The sequence below is a fragment of the Rhinoraja longicauda genome, chromosome 2, assembly GCF_053455715.1.
Source record: "Rhinoraja longicauda isolate Sanriku21f chromosome 2, sRhiLon1.1, whole genome shotgun sequence".
NCBI lineage: Eukaryota > Metazoa > Chordata > Chondrichthyes > Rajiformes > Arhynchobatidae > Rhinoraja > Rhinoraja longicauda.
In genome coordinates, this window is record NC_135954.1 from 40,609,714 (window position 1) to 40,628,997 (window position 19,284).

At 40.4% G+C, this 19,284-nt stretch overlaps 1 protein-coding gene across 7 annotated transcripts in view; it reads left to right on the forward strand.

The window, feature by feature from the left end:
• LOC144603987 (DNA-binding protein SATB1-like) overlaps positions 1–19,284 on the forward strand; it is a 145,406-nt gene that overhangs the window by 31,966 nt on the left and 94,156 nt on the right. For 6 of the 7 annotated variants that reach the window (XM_078417956.1, XM_078417947.1, XM_078417937.1 and 3 more), the window contains 2 exons: positions 1,534–1,645; positions 9,302–9,765. In XM_078417956.1, coding sequence (XP_078274082.1) covers positions 1,534–1,645; positions 9,302–9,765 — 576 coding nt within the window. The remainder of the gene's footprint in view (positions 1–1,533; positions 1,646–9,301; positions 9,766–19,284) is intronic. The other variant, XM_078417975.1, reaches the window with a different exon arrangement.

Below are 19,284 nucleotides of genomic sequence, written 5' to 3' on the forward strand. Positions count from 1 at the left end.
TTGGTCTATATGCAAACTGAAGAGGGTCCAAGGTGTCAGGGAGAGAGGAGCAGATGTGAGTTTTGACTAGTCGCTCGAAGCACTTCATGATGACTGATGTCAGTGCGACAGGACGGTAGTCATTTAAACAGGAGGTTACTGGTTTCTTAGGAACAGGAACAATGATGGATGCTTTGAAGGAGGTGGGAACCACAGACTGACTCAGAGAGAGGTTGAAGATGTTGGTGAACACCTCTGCCAGTTGATCAGCTTTGAGGGCCCGTCCTGGAATACCATCCAGCCCTGGAGCTTTGCGGTCATTGACCTTTTTGAAGGACCGTCTCACGCCTGCCGTTTGTAAGGACAGTGTGGTTGTCCCCCTGCACACCTGTGGACTCATGGTGGACGCTGTGTTGTCTGCATCGAACCGGGCGTAAAAGGTGTTAAGCTCGTCCGAGAGCGATGCGGTAGGCTAGACCGTGCTCCTGTTTTTCCCTTTGTAGTCTGTGACGCAGCGTAATCCACTCCACATGCGTCTGGAGTCCGAGCTGTAGTAGTTAGATTCCACTTTGTTTCTGTAGTCTCTCTTGGCTTTCCTGATGGACTTCCGGAGGTCATATCTGGTTACCTTGTAGGCGTTGAGGTCGCCTGAGTTGAAGGCAGTAGTCCGTGCTTTAAGTTTAGCACGGATTTCCCATCCGACCCAGGGTTTCTGATTTGGATAAGTGCAGATGGTGGCTTTTGGAACCACATCATCGATGCACTTACTTATGTAGCCTAAGACAGAGTCTGTGTATTGGTTGATATTGCCTTCTGCTGCGTCTTCAAACATCTGCCAGTCAGTTGTGTCAAAGCAGTCCTGTAAGGCCTCATCAACCTCATTGTTCCATTAGAACAACCATTACAGCCATAGTTTTGTGTCTTATCAATTCTGTTTGTCTTTTGTAAGCTATTTTAGAGTATTGACTTTAAGCAAATTACATGTAAAAATTGAAAAGAAATGTGTAAAATTAAAAAGGGCATGTTAATTCATACAATAGTTACAATTAAAGTTTAGTTAAAAGGAGATTTGGATTTAAATAGCAACTTTTTTGACCTCAGGATGTCCCAAAGTCTCCTACAAGTTTAAAATAGCTACAATTAAAGTGGAGCATTTCTCATTGACTGAGAAATGAATATTGGCCAGTACAGCAAGAATAATTCCTCTGGTCTTCAGTGTATTGGGATTTTTCGTTCATCTGAGGAAAGAGATTGAGCCTCATTTTAACATCTTAACCAAAAGTCAGAGCACCTGACTGTCCTGCACTGGTGTGCACTGGTGTGTCAGCCTGGATTTTTATGTTCAAATCTTTAGAGCAGAGTTTGAACAATCTTCCGACTGAGCCAACAGTACTCCCAACTGAGTCACAGCTGAGGTTTGTAACGTATCTGCTCTAAATGTTTACATTAATCATTTTCACTGCTTTGGGCATTTGAGGTAGTATGTATACCTGTGGCTGAAACCAGTTTTAAGTTCATTTGTTACTGACTGAAGGTTTTATTTTTTAAATGCAGAGTATGATTTCCTCCATTGTAAACAGCACTTACTATGCAAATGTATCAGCAGCAAAATGTCAAGAATTTGGAAGATGGTATAAACATTTTAAGAAGACAAAAGGCATGTTTGGTAAGCAAGGAAAATAACTTTGATTCATTATGATGGTAATGGTGGGCATGTCTTTTTCCAGTTTATATCTAATATTGTGTTTTATTCGTTTATAAATGAAATTTTAACCACTCGGCAATTACTTTGAAGCATTCTTAGCTAAATATGAAAAGACAAAAAGTTTCAGTTATTAAAAAAAGCAATTAGATCTTAATTGAGAAATATCTGCTGTGCATATGTAGACATATACATGACTGTTAACTACTAACCTATTTATTTATTTTAGTTGAAAGCTATAGGATGCTTAAAACTTTAATGTTTTAACTTTTAGGAAATGATCCATGTTTATTTCTCAATAATTGTTCATTGAGATGAAGTAACAAATATTCTTAACTAATCACAACAAGTTGGTGAATGAGTGTTTTAATTGTCTGACGTGTACACTTCAGCATTAAAAAAATCGCAGTACCATTTCGATTTGAGAGAGATGATATTTGGACAATGGAGATCACATGCACTGAACATGAAAGCACTTGTCTGAGGTTGCGTTACAGTACCACTGTCATGACTGGATCAATGTCTGCCTTTGATGGTGGTAGCACTGTACTTGACCTTTCTAGTGATAGCTATATTCAGCACCTGCATAAAAGTGAATGTACAAATTCTGTTATCCACTATTGTCAATGCTGCACCCTTGAAACCAAAAGAGTGGAATAACAGAATGTTGAATTGTAAGGGGCATGAGTTCAAGTGCATCATGGTCTGGAATAACACTGGTTTAGACACTATAGTGAGATAATGAAAAACCCTCTGGAAATTATGACATTTTCTCTACAGTAAATTTTGTCCTTTTTGTTTTGTTCTGAGCATCTCAAATCTGAAATATTTTTATAGTAATTATTTTTCATAGCCTCAATATTATTTATCCGAGTACTGAAATACAAGAGGAAAATTACCGTTTTAGGACCAAGAGGTGAAGCAACACTTTTCAGAATAATTCACAGCCAAAATGATCATTGTTAACGACTGGAATCAGCAATTATGATGAAAAAATGATTGCAGATGCGTTTTCAGATTCGAACCCCAGGGGTATTGCATAACATACAATAAATAAATTACACGGCCATTTTCAATGTGAAGTGAAGCATTAACAAATGTTACTACAGCCTGTGAACTAGCACTGTTTTAATTTTAGAATAGATTTTATTTATCAGGAAAACTGAGAAAATATTCTGACAGTCTAAACTCCTTTAAGGGACATTGGAAACCCAAACAATGCTCGTCACTAATTCACAGATGTTCATGGGAAGACCTCTGGAAAAAATTGTAATATTGCAAAATGTAAAGGCTATATTTTTTTATCAGTCCAGTGTTGTGTTTGGAGTTTTAGATTGGGCTACATTGGAGTTTTAGATTGGGCTACATGGTGAATACGTAAAGATGACATAAAAACTGTGAATCTCTTTGGTGCATCAAGAATAATAAGACTTTTTTTTTACCCCAATGCTGTAATTTACAGCATTCATTTCCCAGAGAAAAATATTATTTCAAAATATTTTGTTTTGGAAGCCATTGTTTGAAAACAATATTTGTAGCTGCTAATTGTTTTATGTTGATGAAGAAGTAAATTAAACAATTCTAGATAACACTGTCCAAAGAAGGTATATAGTCTTTAATTGGCTATATGTATTTTATCTATTGAAATTATTCTTATTTCTCATGAAAATGATTACTTTAGACAATAATAGACAATAGGTGCAGGAGTAGGCCATTCAGCCCTTCGAGCCAGCACCGCCATTCAATGCGATCATGGCTGATCACTCTCAATCAGTACCCCGTTCCTGCCTTCTCCCCATACCCCCTCACTCCGCTATCCTTAAGAGCTCTATCCAGCTCTCTCTTGAAAGCATCCAACTTTCTGGCTCAACGTCCTTTTTGTGTTGTATGATATTTAAGTATTAATGGACTGCTGTCTGCAGTGCACCCAAGAATTGATGGCAGCTTAGTTGGCTGAAATTAAGCAGTCAAAGGCATAGGGCAAGTGGAATAGCAGTTGGTTTGATTTGTTTTCAGGCTCACACTGATTTTCTGATTTTTCGGTAAATTTTAAATATTGTTGCCTTTGTGAGAACTGTGATTAGGAAATGGCTTAGGTGATGCTCACAAACCTCAGAGCTATTTTGGACTGTCGCATCTTAAAGTGTTAAGTGGGGGAGTCTTCAGTCAAGCTGGCCTTCTCTCAGTTAGAATTTAAATCTGCCATACTGCGTTAAGTCAGAAAGAACACAGGAATTTTGATGATTTGCTAGCTTGCTTGGCTTATGAGTATTAAATCCGGGCTTTGTTCAGAATTTGTTGAATTCACAACCCCAAACCTGACATTATAGTGAAGATATTGGTACAGTTAGTTCTATTGGAAAACTTGGATGACATCTTTATTTTAATGGCTATACCAGTGAATTGGCCTCCACTGCTTTCTGTGGCAGAGAATTCCACAGATTCGCAACTCTCTGGGTGAAGAAGCTTTTCCTCTTCTCAGTCCTAAATGGCCTACCCTTTATTACATAGAAACATAGAAAATAGGTGCAGGAGGAGGCCATTTGGTCCTTCGAGCCAGCACCGCCATTCATTGTGATCATGGCTGATCATCTACAATCAGTCACCTGAGCCTGCCTTCTCCCCATATCCCTTGATTTCACTACTCCCTAGCGCTCTATCTAACTCTCTTTTAAATTCATCCAGTGAATTGGCCTCAACTACCTTCTGTGGCAGAGAATTCCACAGATCCACAACACTCTGGGTGAAAAGTTTACTCTTAAACTGTGACCCCTGGTTCTAGACTCCCCTAACATCGGGAACATTTTTCCTGCATCTAGCCTGTCCAATCCTTTAAGAATTTTATATGTTTCCATAAGATCCCCTCTCATCCTTCTAAATTCCAGTGAATACAAGCCCAGTCGACCCATTCTTTCATCATATGTCAGTCCCGCCATCCTGGGAATGAACCTGGTGATCCTACGCTGCACTCCCTCAATAGCAAGAATGTCCTTCCTCAAATTAGGAGACCAAAATTGCACACAATACTCCAGGTGCGTTCTCACCAGGGCCCTGTACAACTGCAGTAGGACCTCCTTGCTCCTAAACTCAAATCCTCTTGCAATGAAGGCCAACATGCCATTAGCTTTCTTCACTGCCTGCTGTACTTGCATGCTTACTTTCAGTGACTGATGTACAAGCACACCCAGGTCTCGTTGCACCTCCCCTTTTCCTAATCTGACACCATTTGGATAATAATCCGCCTTCCTGTTCTTGCCACCAAAGAGGGTAACCTCACATTTATCCACATTATACTGCATCTTCCCACTCACCCAAGTCACCCTGCAGCCTCGTAGCATCCTCCTCGCAGCTTACTCTGCCACCCAGCTTTGTGTCATCTGCAAACTTGGAGATGTCACATTTAATTCCCTCGTCTAAATCACTAATATATATTGTAAATAACTGGGGTCTCAGCACTGAGCCTTGCGGCATCCCACTAGTCGCTGTCCCCATCCTGAAAAGGATCCGTTAATTCCTACTCTTTGCTTCCTGTCTGCCAACCATTTCTCTATCAATACCCACAATACAGTGAGAGAGAAAACGGGGAATTACAGATCTCAATGGTGGGAAGATGCTGGAATCAATTTTTAAAGAGGTAATAACGGTGCATTTGGATAGCAACAAAAGGATAAGTCCAAGTCAGCATGGATTTATGAAGGGGAAATCATGCTTGACTAATCTTCTGGAATTTTTTGAGGATGTGACAAGTAAAATGGATGAAGGGGAGCCAGTGGATGTAGTGTATCTAGACTTTCAGAAAGCATTTGATAAGGTCCCACACGGGAGATTGGTGGGCAAAATTAGAGCACAGGGTATTGGGGGTAGAGTGTTGACATGGACAGAGAATTAGTTGGCATACAGGAAGCACAGAGTAGGAGTAAACGGGTCCTTTTCAGAATGGAAAGCAGTGGCGAGTGGAGTGCCGCAAGGCTCGGTGTTGGGGACGCAACTATTTACCTTATATATTAATGATTTGGATGAAGGAATTAGAAGTAACACCAGCAAGTTTGCAGATGACACAAAACTGGGTGGCAGTGTGAACTGCAAAGAGGATGTTCGGAGGTTGTAGGGTGACCTGGACAGGTTGAGTGAGTGGGCAGATGCATGGCAGATGCAGTATAATGTAGATAAATGTGAGGTTATCCACTTTGGCGGCAAAAACAAGGAGGCAGATTACTATCTCAATGGTGTCAGGTTAGGTAAGGGGGAATTGCATCGAGACCTGGGTGTCCTTGTACCCCAGTCACTGAAGAAAGCTAACGGCATGTTGGCCTTCATAACGAGAGGATTTCAGTATAGGTGTAAAGAGGTTCTTCTGCAGTTGTATAGGGCCCTGGTAAGACCACATCTGGAGTATTGTGTACAGTTTTGGTCTCCTAATTTGAGGAAAGACATCCTTGTAATTGAGGCAGTGCAAAGTAGGTTCACGAGATTGATCCCTGAAAAAACTAAGCTTATATTCACTGGAGTTTAGAAGGATGAGAGGGGATCTTATAGAGACATATACAATTATAAAAGGACTGGACAAGCTAGATGCAGGAAAAATGTTCCCAATGTCGGGGGAGTCCAGAACCAGGGGCCACAGTCTTAGAATAAAGGGGAGGCCATTTAAAACTGAAGTGAGAAGGAATTTTTTCACCCAGAGAGTTGTGAATTTGTGGAATTCTTTGCCACAGAGGGCAATGGAGGCCAAATCACTGGATGAATTTAAGAGGGAGTTAGATAGAGCTCTGGGGGGTAGTGGAATCAAGGGATATGGGGAGAAGGCAGGCACGGGTTACTGATTGTGGATGATCAAAGGGCCGAATGGCCTCCTCCTGTACCTATTTTCTATGTTTCTATGTTGCAATGTGCTCTAATTTTGCATACTAATGCCTAGTGTGGGACGTTGTCAAAGGCTTTTTGAAAGTCCAGATACACCACATCCACTGGCTCTCCTTTATCCATTCTACTTGTTACATCCTCAAAAAATTCCAGAAGATTTGTGAAGCATGATTTCCCCTTCATAAATCCATGCAGACTTTGAACGATCCTGTCACTGCTTTCCAAATGCGCTGCTATAACATCTTTAACATTCGACACAAGCATCTTCCCCACTACCAATGTACGGACGGCTAACTGGTCTATAATTCCCTGTTTTCTCTCTCCCTCCTTTCTTAAAAAGTGGGGTTACATTGGCTACCCTCCAGTTCACAGAACTGATCCAGAGTCGAGAGAACATTGGAAAATAATCACCAATACATCCATGATTTCTAGGGCCACCTATATAATATATTCAGTTATTTACATTAAAAAAGTACGACCACGTTTACAATGTAAACTTTCTGTGTTATTCTAATTTAATGACACTATACAGCCAATGACAATGAGAACATAGTATGTTGTGGGGGTGTGGATGTGGTGGGAAGTAGGACAGGTATAATTATTATTATGCTTTTATCTATTAGTACAATCACAGGAATTTATAATAGCAGAAAATGCACATAGGCTTCATTCCCTGTCAAATGGGGAATTAAAACCAATATAGACTTGCAATCTACCATTGTTATCTCTTTTTCAAAAGAAAACAAGCCTCGAACCCACCATCTGTTTTAAAGAATTATCCATCGCCAACCTTCTACTCCTCTTCAAATTCTTGAATGTGTTGTTATGATGCTGAACTCCTTGCTTGAACCTCCTCAAGCATATATCATCTCTGTACTAAAAGTCACTAATAACACTCATTGTGAACCTTTTGCATCATTTTCAGTCTGACTCCAGCCTCTCGTATGTTTGACCACATTATCCTCCTCCAATGTGTCATCATGATCATCCTGCTGACAGGGACTGCACTTGCTCAGGGTTTCATTCTTTCCAATACATTCATAGCCAGAGTATCATCAGTAAAGGTTTCTCTTCCTGTGCCCTTTGGTGTCTCTCTGGGTGTTCTCCTGGGCCTCCTCCCAATTCTCATGTGGTGTTTTCATCTGAGAACATGACATCTGATTGCAGTGTACAAGGGCAATACCCAGCTGCATCTCATCATCACTTCATCCATCCACTAATTGTCAAACTACTTAACCACATCTAGTACCGGATGAACAGAATTTACCACCAACTAAATTTTGGGAACTAAAGACGTCATTTTGATCCTCAGCACAAACTAGGCTCTCTAATCCCTCACCCTGACAGTTGTCTAATACTGAACCAAATCCCTTGCAATCTCGGTATCTTAAATCAAAATAGAACACGCTGGAAATGCTCAGCAGGTTAGACCATACTCCTTAAGTATTTCATTCTGAAATAGGTTTTGAAACAATTATGGCATCCTGTTTCCACCTCCATGATCCACATTTATTTTTAATTTAGTTTAGAGATACAGCGTGGAAAAAGGCCCTTCGGCCCACTGAGTCCGCGCCGACCAGCGATCCCTGTACACTAACGCTATCCTACACACATTAGGTCCAATTTACAATTATCCCAAGCCAATGAACCTATAAACCTGTACGTCTTTAGAGTGTAGGGGTAAACTGGAGATCCTGGAGAAAACCCACGCTGGTCAAGGGGAGAACGTACAAACTCCATACAGACAAGCACCCATGATCAGGATTGAACCCGGCTGTCTGGCGCTGTAAGGCAGCAACTCTACCACTGCCCTGCTGTGCCACCCACTGTTGCTCCTTACCATATCTGCAGTTGCAAATTATTTGTGCCTTTGTTACCTCCAGGTCTAATTATTCCCACACACTTCTGGTCACCCTCATTCATTCTGCTCTCCATAAACTTGAGGTTGTCTAAGAGTCTATGGAAAGGTGGGGGAGGGAGCAAGAAAATGCAAGTGTAGTTAATGAAGCAGTTTGTGCCGAAATCATTGATTATTCCTAAAGCAGTAATAATCTTGATAGCATGAAGTCAAGTTTGATTGTCACGATTACAAACACACAGGTTTTTTGATGGATTGATGGGTTTGGAATGACTCGACTTTTCCAGTCTCTGAACTGTATATCCCCAGTTTGTTTCTTGTGTGAGCTTAGAAGTGCCCCGATGAAAGCAGGTTTACCCTTATTCCTCTTGATGCATACAATACCTGTTTGCTTAAAAATATTTTGCTATTATTGTCTGAATATGAATTATGAATCAATCAATTCCAATGTTTTTTAATATTAATGCGAATATGGCATTGAAGTGCGACCCAGATTATGGGTTGTGATGGGCAGAATGCATGTCAGGCACTTTCTGTTTGATGATAACCATGATAAATGGTATGCATCTCACTTTTGAAAGGTGCTCTATATGATTATAGGACAGAAGCATAATGCACTATATATGGGTATACTATATTTTCAAAAGCTTTTTGCTCTATTTCATTATTACTGACAGCCTCAAAAACTGTGCCACAATTTGATAAATTTCTGCAATCTATGACAAACTTTTTTTGTGTTTTTCCAACCTATTATTAACAGTAAAACATATATTTAAAATGTAATATACATTTAAAATGTAACACATAAACTAGCAAAAATGCATTTTTGTCAAGGATTGATTCATGTCACTGGGTGTATTTTCAATTGATTTCTTACTTTTTGTTTCTCATTGCTCTAGCTGAAATGGAGACCATGTCTGAATTATCTATTTCACAGCCAGGAACAAACCATGTAAACTTTGGAACACATACACTTCCTGGGAATGGTGCAGATCTGCCCCAGCCACTGTCACCTGCTCAACTTCCACACGGTGGCCAGCCAACTACCAGGCCCCAACTTTCTAATTTGCATCCTGGACTTGCCTCTGCACCTCTTAGTCCACAGCTGGTGAACCAGCAGCTGGTTATGGCCCAGATATTAAACCAACAATTTGCTGTCAATAGACTTCTGGCACAGCAGTCCCTAAATCAGCAATACCTAAATCACCCTCCGGTCAACCGATCAATGACTAAACCATTAGAACAACAGACTTCATCAAATGCTGAAGTGTCTTCCGATATCTACCAGTGGGTTCGCGATGAGTTGAAGCGAGCTGGCATCTCCCAAGCAGTGTTTGCTCGTGTGGCTTTCAACCGAACTCAGGTAAAACAAAATATCTCTTCCTTTTGTGCACTGGGCAAAACTCCAAAATAGTGGGTGGGACCATGTCATGAGTCTGCATCATTAGAGCATTTAATTTTGTTGTGTTGTGAGGTGAGATGATGCAGAGAAGCTGTTTGTTTTACTTATGGTTTGGTGTACCACAGACCTTAGCAAGGCTATAGATATTGTACTCAACAAAATATTTGAATCAATACATTTGTTTTTAAACTTGTGTACTGATTCAGATTTTTTGTACTGAATCGGTATATAAATTTCAAATGAATAAATGCTCTTCTGAACATTGACAGAAATCATTGATATATTGCCTGTAAGAATTTTCCTATTTAAAGAAGTGAACGTTTATTTCACAGATTTTGCTATTTAATATAACCCATCCGTAACCACTTGTGTAATAAACAAAAGGATTTATGAATCTTTTTTGGCTATTCTATTGATGCTGCACATAATTCACAAACTCTGTTTATACGATACTACCTCAAGATTGGCTATAAATGTGTAATATATTTCTCTTTTACGGATAACATGAAATTTATCCTGTAATCTAGTTGGCATATTTCAAATGGGGTGAATGTGTCTTAAATAGAAATATTTATTGTTTTATTTGGTTTTCAACTTGCCAGGAAAACATTTTGGTGAAAAACTGTTCTCGTAAATTAGTGTGGGTTTCTATGGATGCTTGGGTTTTCTCCCAAATCCCAAGAATGTGAGGTCTGGTGCGTTTTTGGCCACTGAAATTGCTACTAATGTGAAAGTGAATGGAAGAATCATAGGATGAACCAAGTGGATGGGTTTGTGGGGAGAATAAAATGGGTTAGGATAAGATTAATGTAAAATGAGTGCCAGATGGTCATTGCAAGCATGTTGGGCCAAATGGTCTACTGTCTATTTAAGACTCACTTGACTTGATATACTTACTGTCTATGCCGTAAATTTGAGAAACTTTAAAAAAAATAAAGCAGCCATATATGTTTATTCTTTTTGTGGAGTAAAATGTTTTAGATCCTAAGATCATAAGTGATAGGGGTGTAATAGGCGGCACGGTGGCGCAACGGTAGAGTTGCTGCCTTACAGCGAATGCAGCGCCGGAGACTCAGGTTCGATCCTGACTACGGGCGCCGTCTGTACGGAGTTTGTACGTACTCCCCGTGACCTGCGTGGGTTTTCACCGAGATCTTCGGTTTCCTCCCACACTCCAAAGATGTACAGGTATGTAGGTTAATTGGCTGGGCAAATGTAAAAATTGTCCCTAGGGTGTAGGATAGTGTTAATATGCGGGGATCGCTGGGCGACGCGGACCCGGTGGGCCGAAGGGCCTGTTTCCACGCTGTATCTCTAAATCTAAAATCTAAAAATTAGGCCATTCGGTCCATCAAGTCTACTCGGCTATTCCATCGTGGCTGATCTATCTCTCCCACCTAACCCCATTCTCCTGCCTTCTCCCCATAACCTCTGACACTATACTAATCAAGAATCTATCTATCTCTGCCTTAAATATATCCACTGACGTTGCCTCCAGAGCCTTCTGTGGCAAATTCTGCAGCTTCACCACCCTCTGACTAAAGAAATACCTCCTCATTTCCTTCCATAAAGAGCGTCCTTTAATTCTGAGGCTATGACCTCTAGTCCTAGACTCTCCCACTAGTGGAAATATCCTCTCCTCATCCACTCTATCCAAGCCTTTCATTATTCTGTACGTTTCAATAAAGTCCCCCTTCATTCTTCTAAACTCCAGGGAGTATAGGTCCAGTGCCATCAAATGCTCTGATTTAAAGTTTGATTGAACATTTTCTTAGTCTTGCCTACAATTCATTTATTTTTTAAAAAGGATGTTACCTTAATATCCAGAGAATTGCCAAAGGACAACATTAAATTATGTCTTCAAAAATGACAGGCTGCAATATAGATGTTGATTTAAAACATTTGAACATATGGCCCTGAAATTTCACATGTGTTTTCCTCCCCTCAGTTCCTCACAGCTTCCACCTCCTCCCCACAAGGAGGTTGCTGGGATTTTGTGCAAATAACTTTGCGAGCTCTGTAGTTTCCTCATTAGAGTTGAAACCCCATGCTCCCTGTAATAAATATGTAGGGAAGTCTCAAGAGGCAGTTTCACCTAAGGTATATCTTAACTGGGATTGTTGTCCATTAGACGTATTGAGGTGAGGTTTAGAAAAATAAAAACATAGAAAAAAGGTGCAGGAGGAGGCCATTTGGCCGTTCGAGCCAGCACTGCCATTCATTGCGATCATGGCTGATCATCTACAACCAGTAACCTGTGCCTGCCTTCTCCCCATATCACTTGATTCCACTAGCCCCTAGAGCTCTATCTAACTCTCTTTTAAATTCATCCAGTGAATTGGCCTCCACAGCCTTCTGTTGCAGAGAATTCCACAAATACACAGCTCTCTGGGTGAAAAAGTTTCTTCTCATCTCAGTTTTAAATGGCATCCCCTTTATTATTTGATTGTGTACCCTGGTTCTTGACTCCCCCAACATTGGGAACATTTTTCCTGCATCTAGCTTGTCCAGTCCTTTTATAATTTTATACATCTCTTTAAGATCCCCACTCATCCTTCTAAACTCCAGTGAATACAAGCCTAGTCTTTCCAATCTTTCCTCATCTGACAGTCCCTCCATCCCAGGGATTAACCTCGTGAACCTATGCTGCACTGCCTCAATAGCAAGGACGACCTTCCTCAAATTAGGAGACCAAAACTGCACACAATACTCCAGATGTGGTCTCACCAGGCCCCTATACAACTGCAGAAGGACTTCTTTTCTCCGGTACTCAAATCCTCTCATTATGAAGGCCAACATGCCATTAGCTTTGTTCACTGCCTGCTGTACCTGCACGCTTACTTTCAGTGACTGGTGTACAAGGATACCAAAGTCTCGTTGCACTTCCCCTTTCCCCAATCTGACACTATTGAGATAATAATCTGCCTCCTTATTTTTGCCGCCAAAGTGGATAACCTCACATTTATCTACATTATACTGCCTCTGCCATGCATCTGCCCACTCACTCAACCCATCCAAGTCATCCTGCAGCCTCCTAACATCCTCGGCAGTTCACACTGCCACCCAGCTTTGTGTCATCTGCAAACTTGCTCGTGTTACTTCTAATTCCATCATCCAAATCATTAATATATATTGTAAATAATTGCGGCCCCAGCACCGAGCCTTGCGACACTCCACTTGCCTCTGCCTGCCATTCTAAAAAGGACCAGTTCATTCCTACTCTTTGCTTCCTGTCTGCCAACCAATTCTCTATCCATGTCAATACCATACCCCCAATACCATGTGCTCTAATTTTGCTCACCAACCTCCCGTGTGGTACCTTAACCAAGGCTTTATGAAAGTCTAGATACACTACATCCACTGGCTCTCATTTCATCCATTTTACTTGTCACATCCTCAAAACATTCCAGAAGATCAGTCGAGCAGGATTTCCCCTTCATAAATCCATGCTGACTTGGACCAATCCTTTTACCGCTATCCAAATGCGCCGTTATTACCTCTTTAATAATTGACTTCCCCACCACCAATGTCAGACTAACTGGTCTATAATTCCCTGTTTTCTCTCTCCCTCCTTTCTTGAAAAGTGGGATAACATTAGCTACCCTCCAATCCACAGGAACTGATCCTGAATCTGTTGAACATTGGAAAATGATCAATGCGTCCACGATTTCTTGAGCCACCTCCTTGAGTACCCTAGGATGCAGACCATCAGACCCTGGGGATATATCAGCCTTCAGTCCCATCAGTCTACCCAATATTATTTCTCGCCTAATGCAAATTTCTTTCAGTTCCTCTGTCTTCCTTGATCCTCTGTCCGCTAGTACATCTGGGAGATGATGTCTTCCTTAGTGAAGACAGATCCAAAGTACCTGTTTCAACTTTTCCGCCATTTCCTTGTTACCCATAACAATTTCACCCGTTTCTGCCTTCAAGGGACCCACATTTGTCTTTACTAATCTTTTTCTCTTAACATACCTAAAGAAGCTTTTACTGTCCTTTATATTCTTGGCCAGCTTTGCTTTGTACCTCATCTTTTCAGCCCGTATTGCCCATTTTGCTATCTTCTGTTGTTCTTTGAAAGTTGCCCACTCCTCTGGCTTCCTGCTATTCTTTGCTATCTTATACATCTTTTCTTTCAGTTTTATTCCATCTCTAACTTCCCTTGTCAGACACAGTTGCCTCTTACTCCCCTTAGAATCTTTCTTCCCTCTTAAATTGCAGATTAAAACTAATCATATTATGATCACTACCACCAAGCGGTTCCTTTACCTTGAGTTCCCTTATTAAATCTGGTTCATTGGACAACACTAAATCTAGAATTGCCTTCTCTCTAGTAGGCTCCAGTACAAGCTGCTCCTAGAATCCATCTCGGAGGCACTCTATAAACTCCCTTTCTTGGGGTCCAGAACCAACCTGATTTTCCCAGTCTACCTGCATATTGAAATCCCCCATAACCTTTGTTACATGCCAATTTTAACTCCTGCTGCAACTTACAACCTATATCCAGGCTACTGTTTGGGGGTCTGTAGATAACTCCCATTAGTGTCTCCTTACCTTTACAATTCTTCAACTCTATTCACAGTGACTCTACATCGACAGTCCCAATGTCACCCCTCGCAAGGGACTGAATTTCATCCCTCACCAACAGAACTACCCCACCTCCTCTGCCCACCTGCCTGTCCTTTCTATAGGACGTATAACCCTGAATATTCAGTTCCAAGTCCTGATCCTTCTGCAGCCACGTCTCTGTAATCCCCACAATGTCGTACCTACCAATCTCTAACTGAGCCTCAAGCTCACCACTTTACTTTTTATACTTCGTGCATTCATATATATTACTTTGAATCCTTTGCTCATCTCAGCTTCCACTTCGATTCCTATTACACTTGGCCATTCTCTCCTATCGCTTCGTGAGCTTTCTGTCCCGTTAATTGTTAGATTAGATTTGTCAGATTTGTTAGATTCCACTACTGGTTTCTAAGATGCTTTATACCCTTTATACCCTTTATACCCCACAAGGAGTGCAAATCAAAGAATAATCACTTTTATCAAACAGAATTTGGTTCCAACTGTCCTGAGCTATTCCGCACAATTTGGAGTCAATAGGCAACCTGATGCTTTAACCTACATTAACCTACCTGCCACTTAATAAATGTGTATCCTCCCATTCATTCCAAAAGTCTCAATGACGCAGTAAATAGAAGGCTAAATTCTAACCATCATGTCATAATTATGCTGAGAAGCCATGGTTCAAAATATTTGCTAAATGCACTAAATTCACTGAAGCTGTATCAATTTGAAGTGACTTTAGACAGTAAATGTGTCCCTTGTTATATATTGAAAGGACAGTATAGATCTGTCACTTTCAAAAGTACTTTCCAAATATTTTACACTAGCTAGGCAGTTCTGTATGTAAACTAATATAAGAAAATAACTGCGGATGCTGGTACAAATCGATTTATTCACAAAATGCTGGAGTAACTCAGCAGGTCAGGCAGCATCTCGGGAGGGAAGGAAAGGGTGACGTTTCGGGTCGAGTCCCTTCTTCAGACCTTCTGAAGAAGGGTCTCGACCCGAAACATCACCCATTCCTTCTCTCCCGAGTTGCTGCCTGACCTGTATGTAAACTATATGGATGAAGAATGTTGTATTGTTTTGGTTGATTATTGTTGCGTTTCTAAAAGTGATCATGGATATCCACATTTATCTGCATTTAAAATTATGTATATACTGAATATTTGGATGTAGTTGTTAGAAAATAATCTCATCGATGTTAATGACAAAGTTATAATATTGGCCATTTCCGCAAAACTGGTTTGTATCAGTCATCTGTGTTAATGACTTGATTTTCTTTAAAATGATTTTCATGTATCCGTTGTTTTAAATGATACTTGCTGTATTGTTTGTGGGAAAGGGTTTTTGCATTGTTTTTTGTTGAATGGCTGGTGATGTAGTCAACAAAGGCAAAAATATCCTGTTAATGAGTTAGTGGATCTGTTGAGTATTTGAAAAATAGCAGTGTATATCTTCAAATTGTTAACAGCATTCTGACAAATTTGGCAATGACAAAGATAGAAGGGAAACTTTAATTCACTTAAATAAGTGGATTAGAGAGGGTTGACGTTAAATCCACCAAAAGTGAAAATTCATCCAGTTCAGTTCAGTTTAGTTTAGTTTATTGTCACGTGTACCGAGGTACACATCCAGATCAGTTTCCACATGGGAAATCTGCATAGGAAAGGCAGGTTAGTACATTCAATATCATTCCCACTTATTCAGAGCAATGTATATAGGAAGTAGGATCTTAACAATGCTCATGTGTTGCCTTACAGTGCCAGTGACCCTGGTTCAATCCTGTCTGCTGGTGCTGTCTCTGCAGAGATTGTACTTTCTCCCCATGGTCACATGGGTTTCTCCTCGTTGCTCCGGTTTCCTCCCCCACTCCAAAGATGTACAGGTTTGTAGATTAATTGGCTTCAGTAAAAAAAATGTAAATTGGCTCTAGCGTTTAGGATAGTGCTTAGTGTTCCCCGAAGGGCGTGTTTCCATTCTGTATCTCAAAAAACTAAATGTAAAGTAAGCCATTTCCAGCACACACGGCACCCTGACAACAGAAAAGTTTATTTGTCATGAGTGGAGCATATATCAGGTGATTGGAGATACATGTAGCATCCTGGCATAAGATTAGTTCTCTGCTGGATCTAATAGACATACATCACTATAGCCCATCAAAGCACCCACTACCCTTGGGTTTCTTTTTATCTGAGATCCTTCCTGAGCATTATTGGAGATTTATGAAGGATGATTAATCATCTGCAGATGGATAAAGCTGGCAACCTTGTTGACAAGGTGTGCTATTATATCAGCTTTCCATGGGATGAGGGAAGTCATGATGAGCTTATGGGGAGAAGACAGGAGAATGGGGTTAAGAGGGAGAGATAGATCAGCCATGATTGAATAGCGGAGTACATGTGATGGGCCGAATGGCCTAATTCTGCTCCATATGTGTCTCTGCTTACGAATATATGTCCCTCCTTGACATTCTTCCAGTGTTTGGAATCATTTATGGCATTGAAGGCACTCCAGAATCATAAGGAATGTTTTTCAACCAGAACAGCGTAGAGTTGGAGCAGATGTTAAAATGCCTTTTCTCCAGTGTTGGTCAACTGCCCTGATCTCCAAGTGTGTAAACAGATTTATGGGATGGGTGCTCTATGTAAAGGGATAGGCATTTAAAACATAGCTAATTACATTTGTAAGGCATCAGAGTAATTAATCTCAAGTGCTATATTAATGAATCCAAGAGTCAAGGAAAAAATCTTCTTATGGTTACATGGCACAAACTGCTTCTGGTGGTTTGTATTCTTCCCTTCAAGGAGAGAGAGAGAAGAGGCCAATGCATTGAACTAATGTGATGCGTTCATCAGATGAACAGGGAACCGTGAGAGCAGGGCATGATATTGTATATAGATGAGACTGAATACTGGATGGGGGGGAGAGATTTACAATAATAATGGTTGCAACAATGTTCCCAGAAAACATAAGAGAGCAGATTGAGGGACTATATAAGGAAGTTACAGAGTGTGTTACTGTGCTCACTTTTTTCAGTTTGACGTGCTCATTGATCTACTTGCAGTACTGAATCCTGAACCGTGACCACATTCTTGCTTGTTGTGTATCAGCCTCCAGCCGTATTTTCTCGTTGCCACGGATCGGATTCTTCCTCAGAGTAGCAGAAGATAGTCTTTTCCATCCCTATCATGGCATCCAATAAAGGATTGTTGAATTTTGGGGCGCCCATTGCATATCTGTAACTATTTTTTGGAGTAGTTAATGCTGTATTTCCCACCCCAGACACGTATCAGATGTCAAGTCTGCAATGTGCTATAGAATAGTAGAGATAAAATCAGATTCTGTGTGTTGCCATCATATTCATTTGGCCTGATTTGGTCGGGAGCCCTGAAATAATATGCTAATATTAAGGCTGGGTCAAAGCAACTCTGGAAAACATTTTTGAAAACACAGTGTTTTGTGCCCCACCCCTTACACCTGCCCCGTCCCCCAGCTCCCAGCACAATGCAAATTAACATTCAGCTCGTAATTTTTGTTTCAACGTGTATGCTTAATTCAGCCCCGTGATACAGAGGTGGATTTATTTTTAAATTACGGCTTTTACAGGACATGAAGGCAGGTATTACATTTATATTTTGTCAACATCTTACAAGTAATCACAGGGTGCTGAGTTAAACAATTATTCAGACTATTTTCTATTTGTCAAATCCAAATTTTGTAAGTTGTGGCGGTCCACACAATTATTTTACGTTGTGCAAGTTAATTGCCTAGTGACAAACATTTAAAGAACTTCACAGATTTTGGAATGCAACCAAGGTCACAGAAAATAAATGTAGAAAACCATGTGATAAAACATGTGAACTAGTCAGCACGCTCAGATTTTGAAAGTTGTATTATATAGTGCCTTTCATACCTCAGGATATCATTAAATTACTGTCACAAACAGTTCAAATCTTTGACATATAATCACTGTTGATCTGTAAGGAGTCACTTCAGACAATTTGAAAACTTTGCCCAGTGGCAAGGAACATTGTAAATTGAATCTAGTCCAAAATTTGAAGTAAAACTTTGTGGTGTTCATATCAGTGTATGTGGTTACCTAAGTCCATCCACCTTGATCTGCAATGAACCCTCAATGAGTTCCGAAAGAAAATATACCTTTAGTGTAAAACATGGATATGTTCACCAGAATCTCTTTCCACTGGGTAAAAGATTGAGTCTTTTACCCGGCTAAGACAGTACTTTGCCATCGAAGGTCTGAGTGGACTACAAACTGGTGCAGTTACAATTTGTCAAGTATACTTGTTTGGGATGTCCAGATAAAGTGCTGAATTTGTGTAAACATACATCAGTATTTTCAGGCTTTTGAGTGATTGATCTAATTGCCATGCTGCCTTCTGCTAGCAAGGTTGAAGCGCTCGTTTCAATTTCTCCTAATCAAGTTTCAAGTGGTGTGACTTCTTACTGGATTCAGCATGTTCCATTGGCTTTTTTTCAGAATAGGTTGTTTCAGTGTAAGTGATTGATATTTCTCTCACCCACATAGACACAATGGCAGATTACTTTATTGCTTACATTTTTAAAAATATTGCAAATATCTGAAAGGCAGGAAGTGCTAGAAACATACAGCATTTGTGAAAGGAGGAACACGGCTAATTCTTCAGTTTGAAGCCCCTCATCAGAACTATGGAGTTGAGAAAGCAAGTTGTTTTGAGCTGTACAGAAGATGGGAAATTGGATGGATAGCATTGAGAAAATATTTCTGACAGTGCGAGACCATGGTTGGCGAGATGCTTTATCGAGCTGCCTGGATGATAGGTTAACAAGGAGAGTTAGAGAGAAAACAAAAGAACATATTAAACTTGTAAAATGCAGGTCAGAGCTGAAATCTATATTGTAGATAAGATA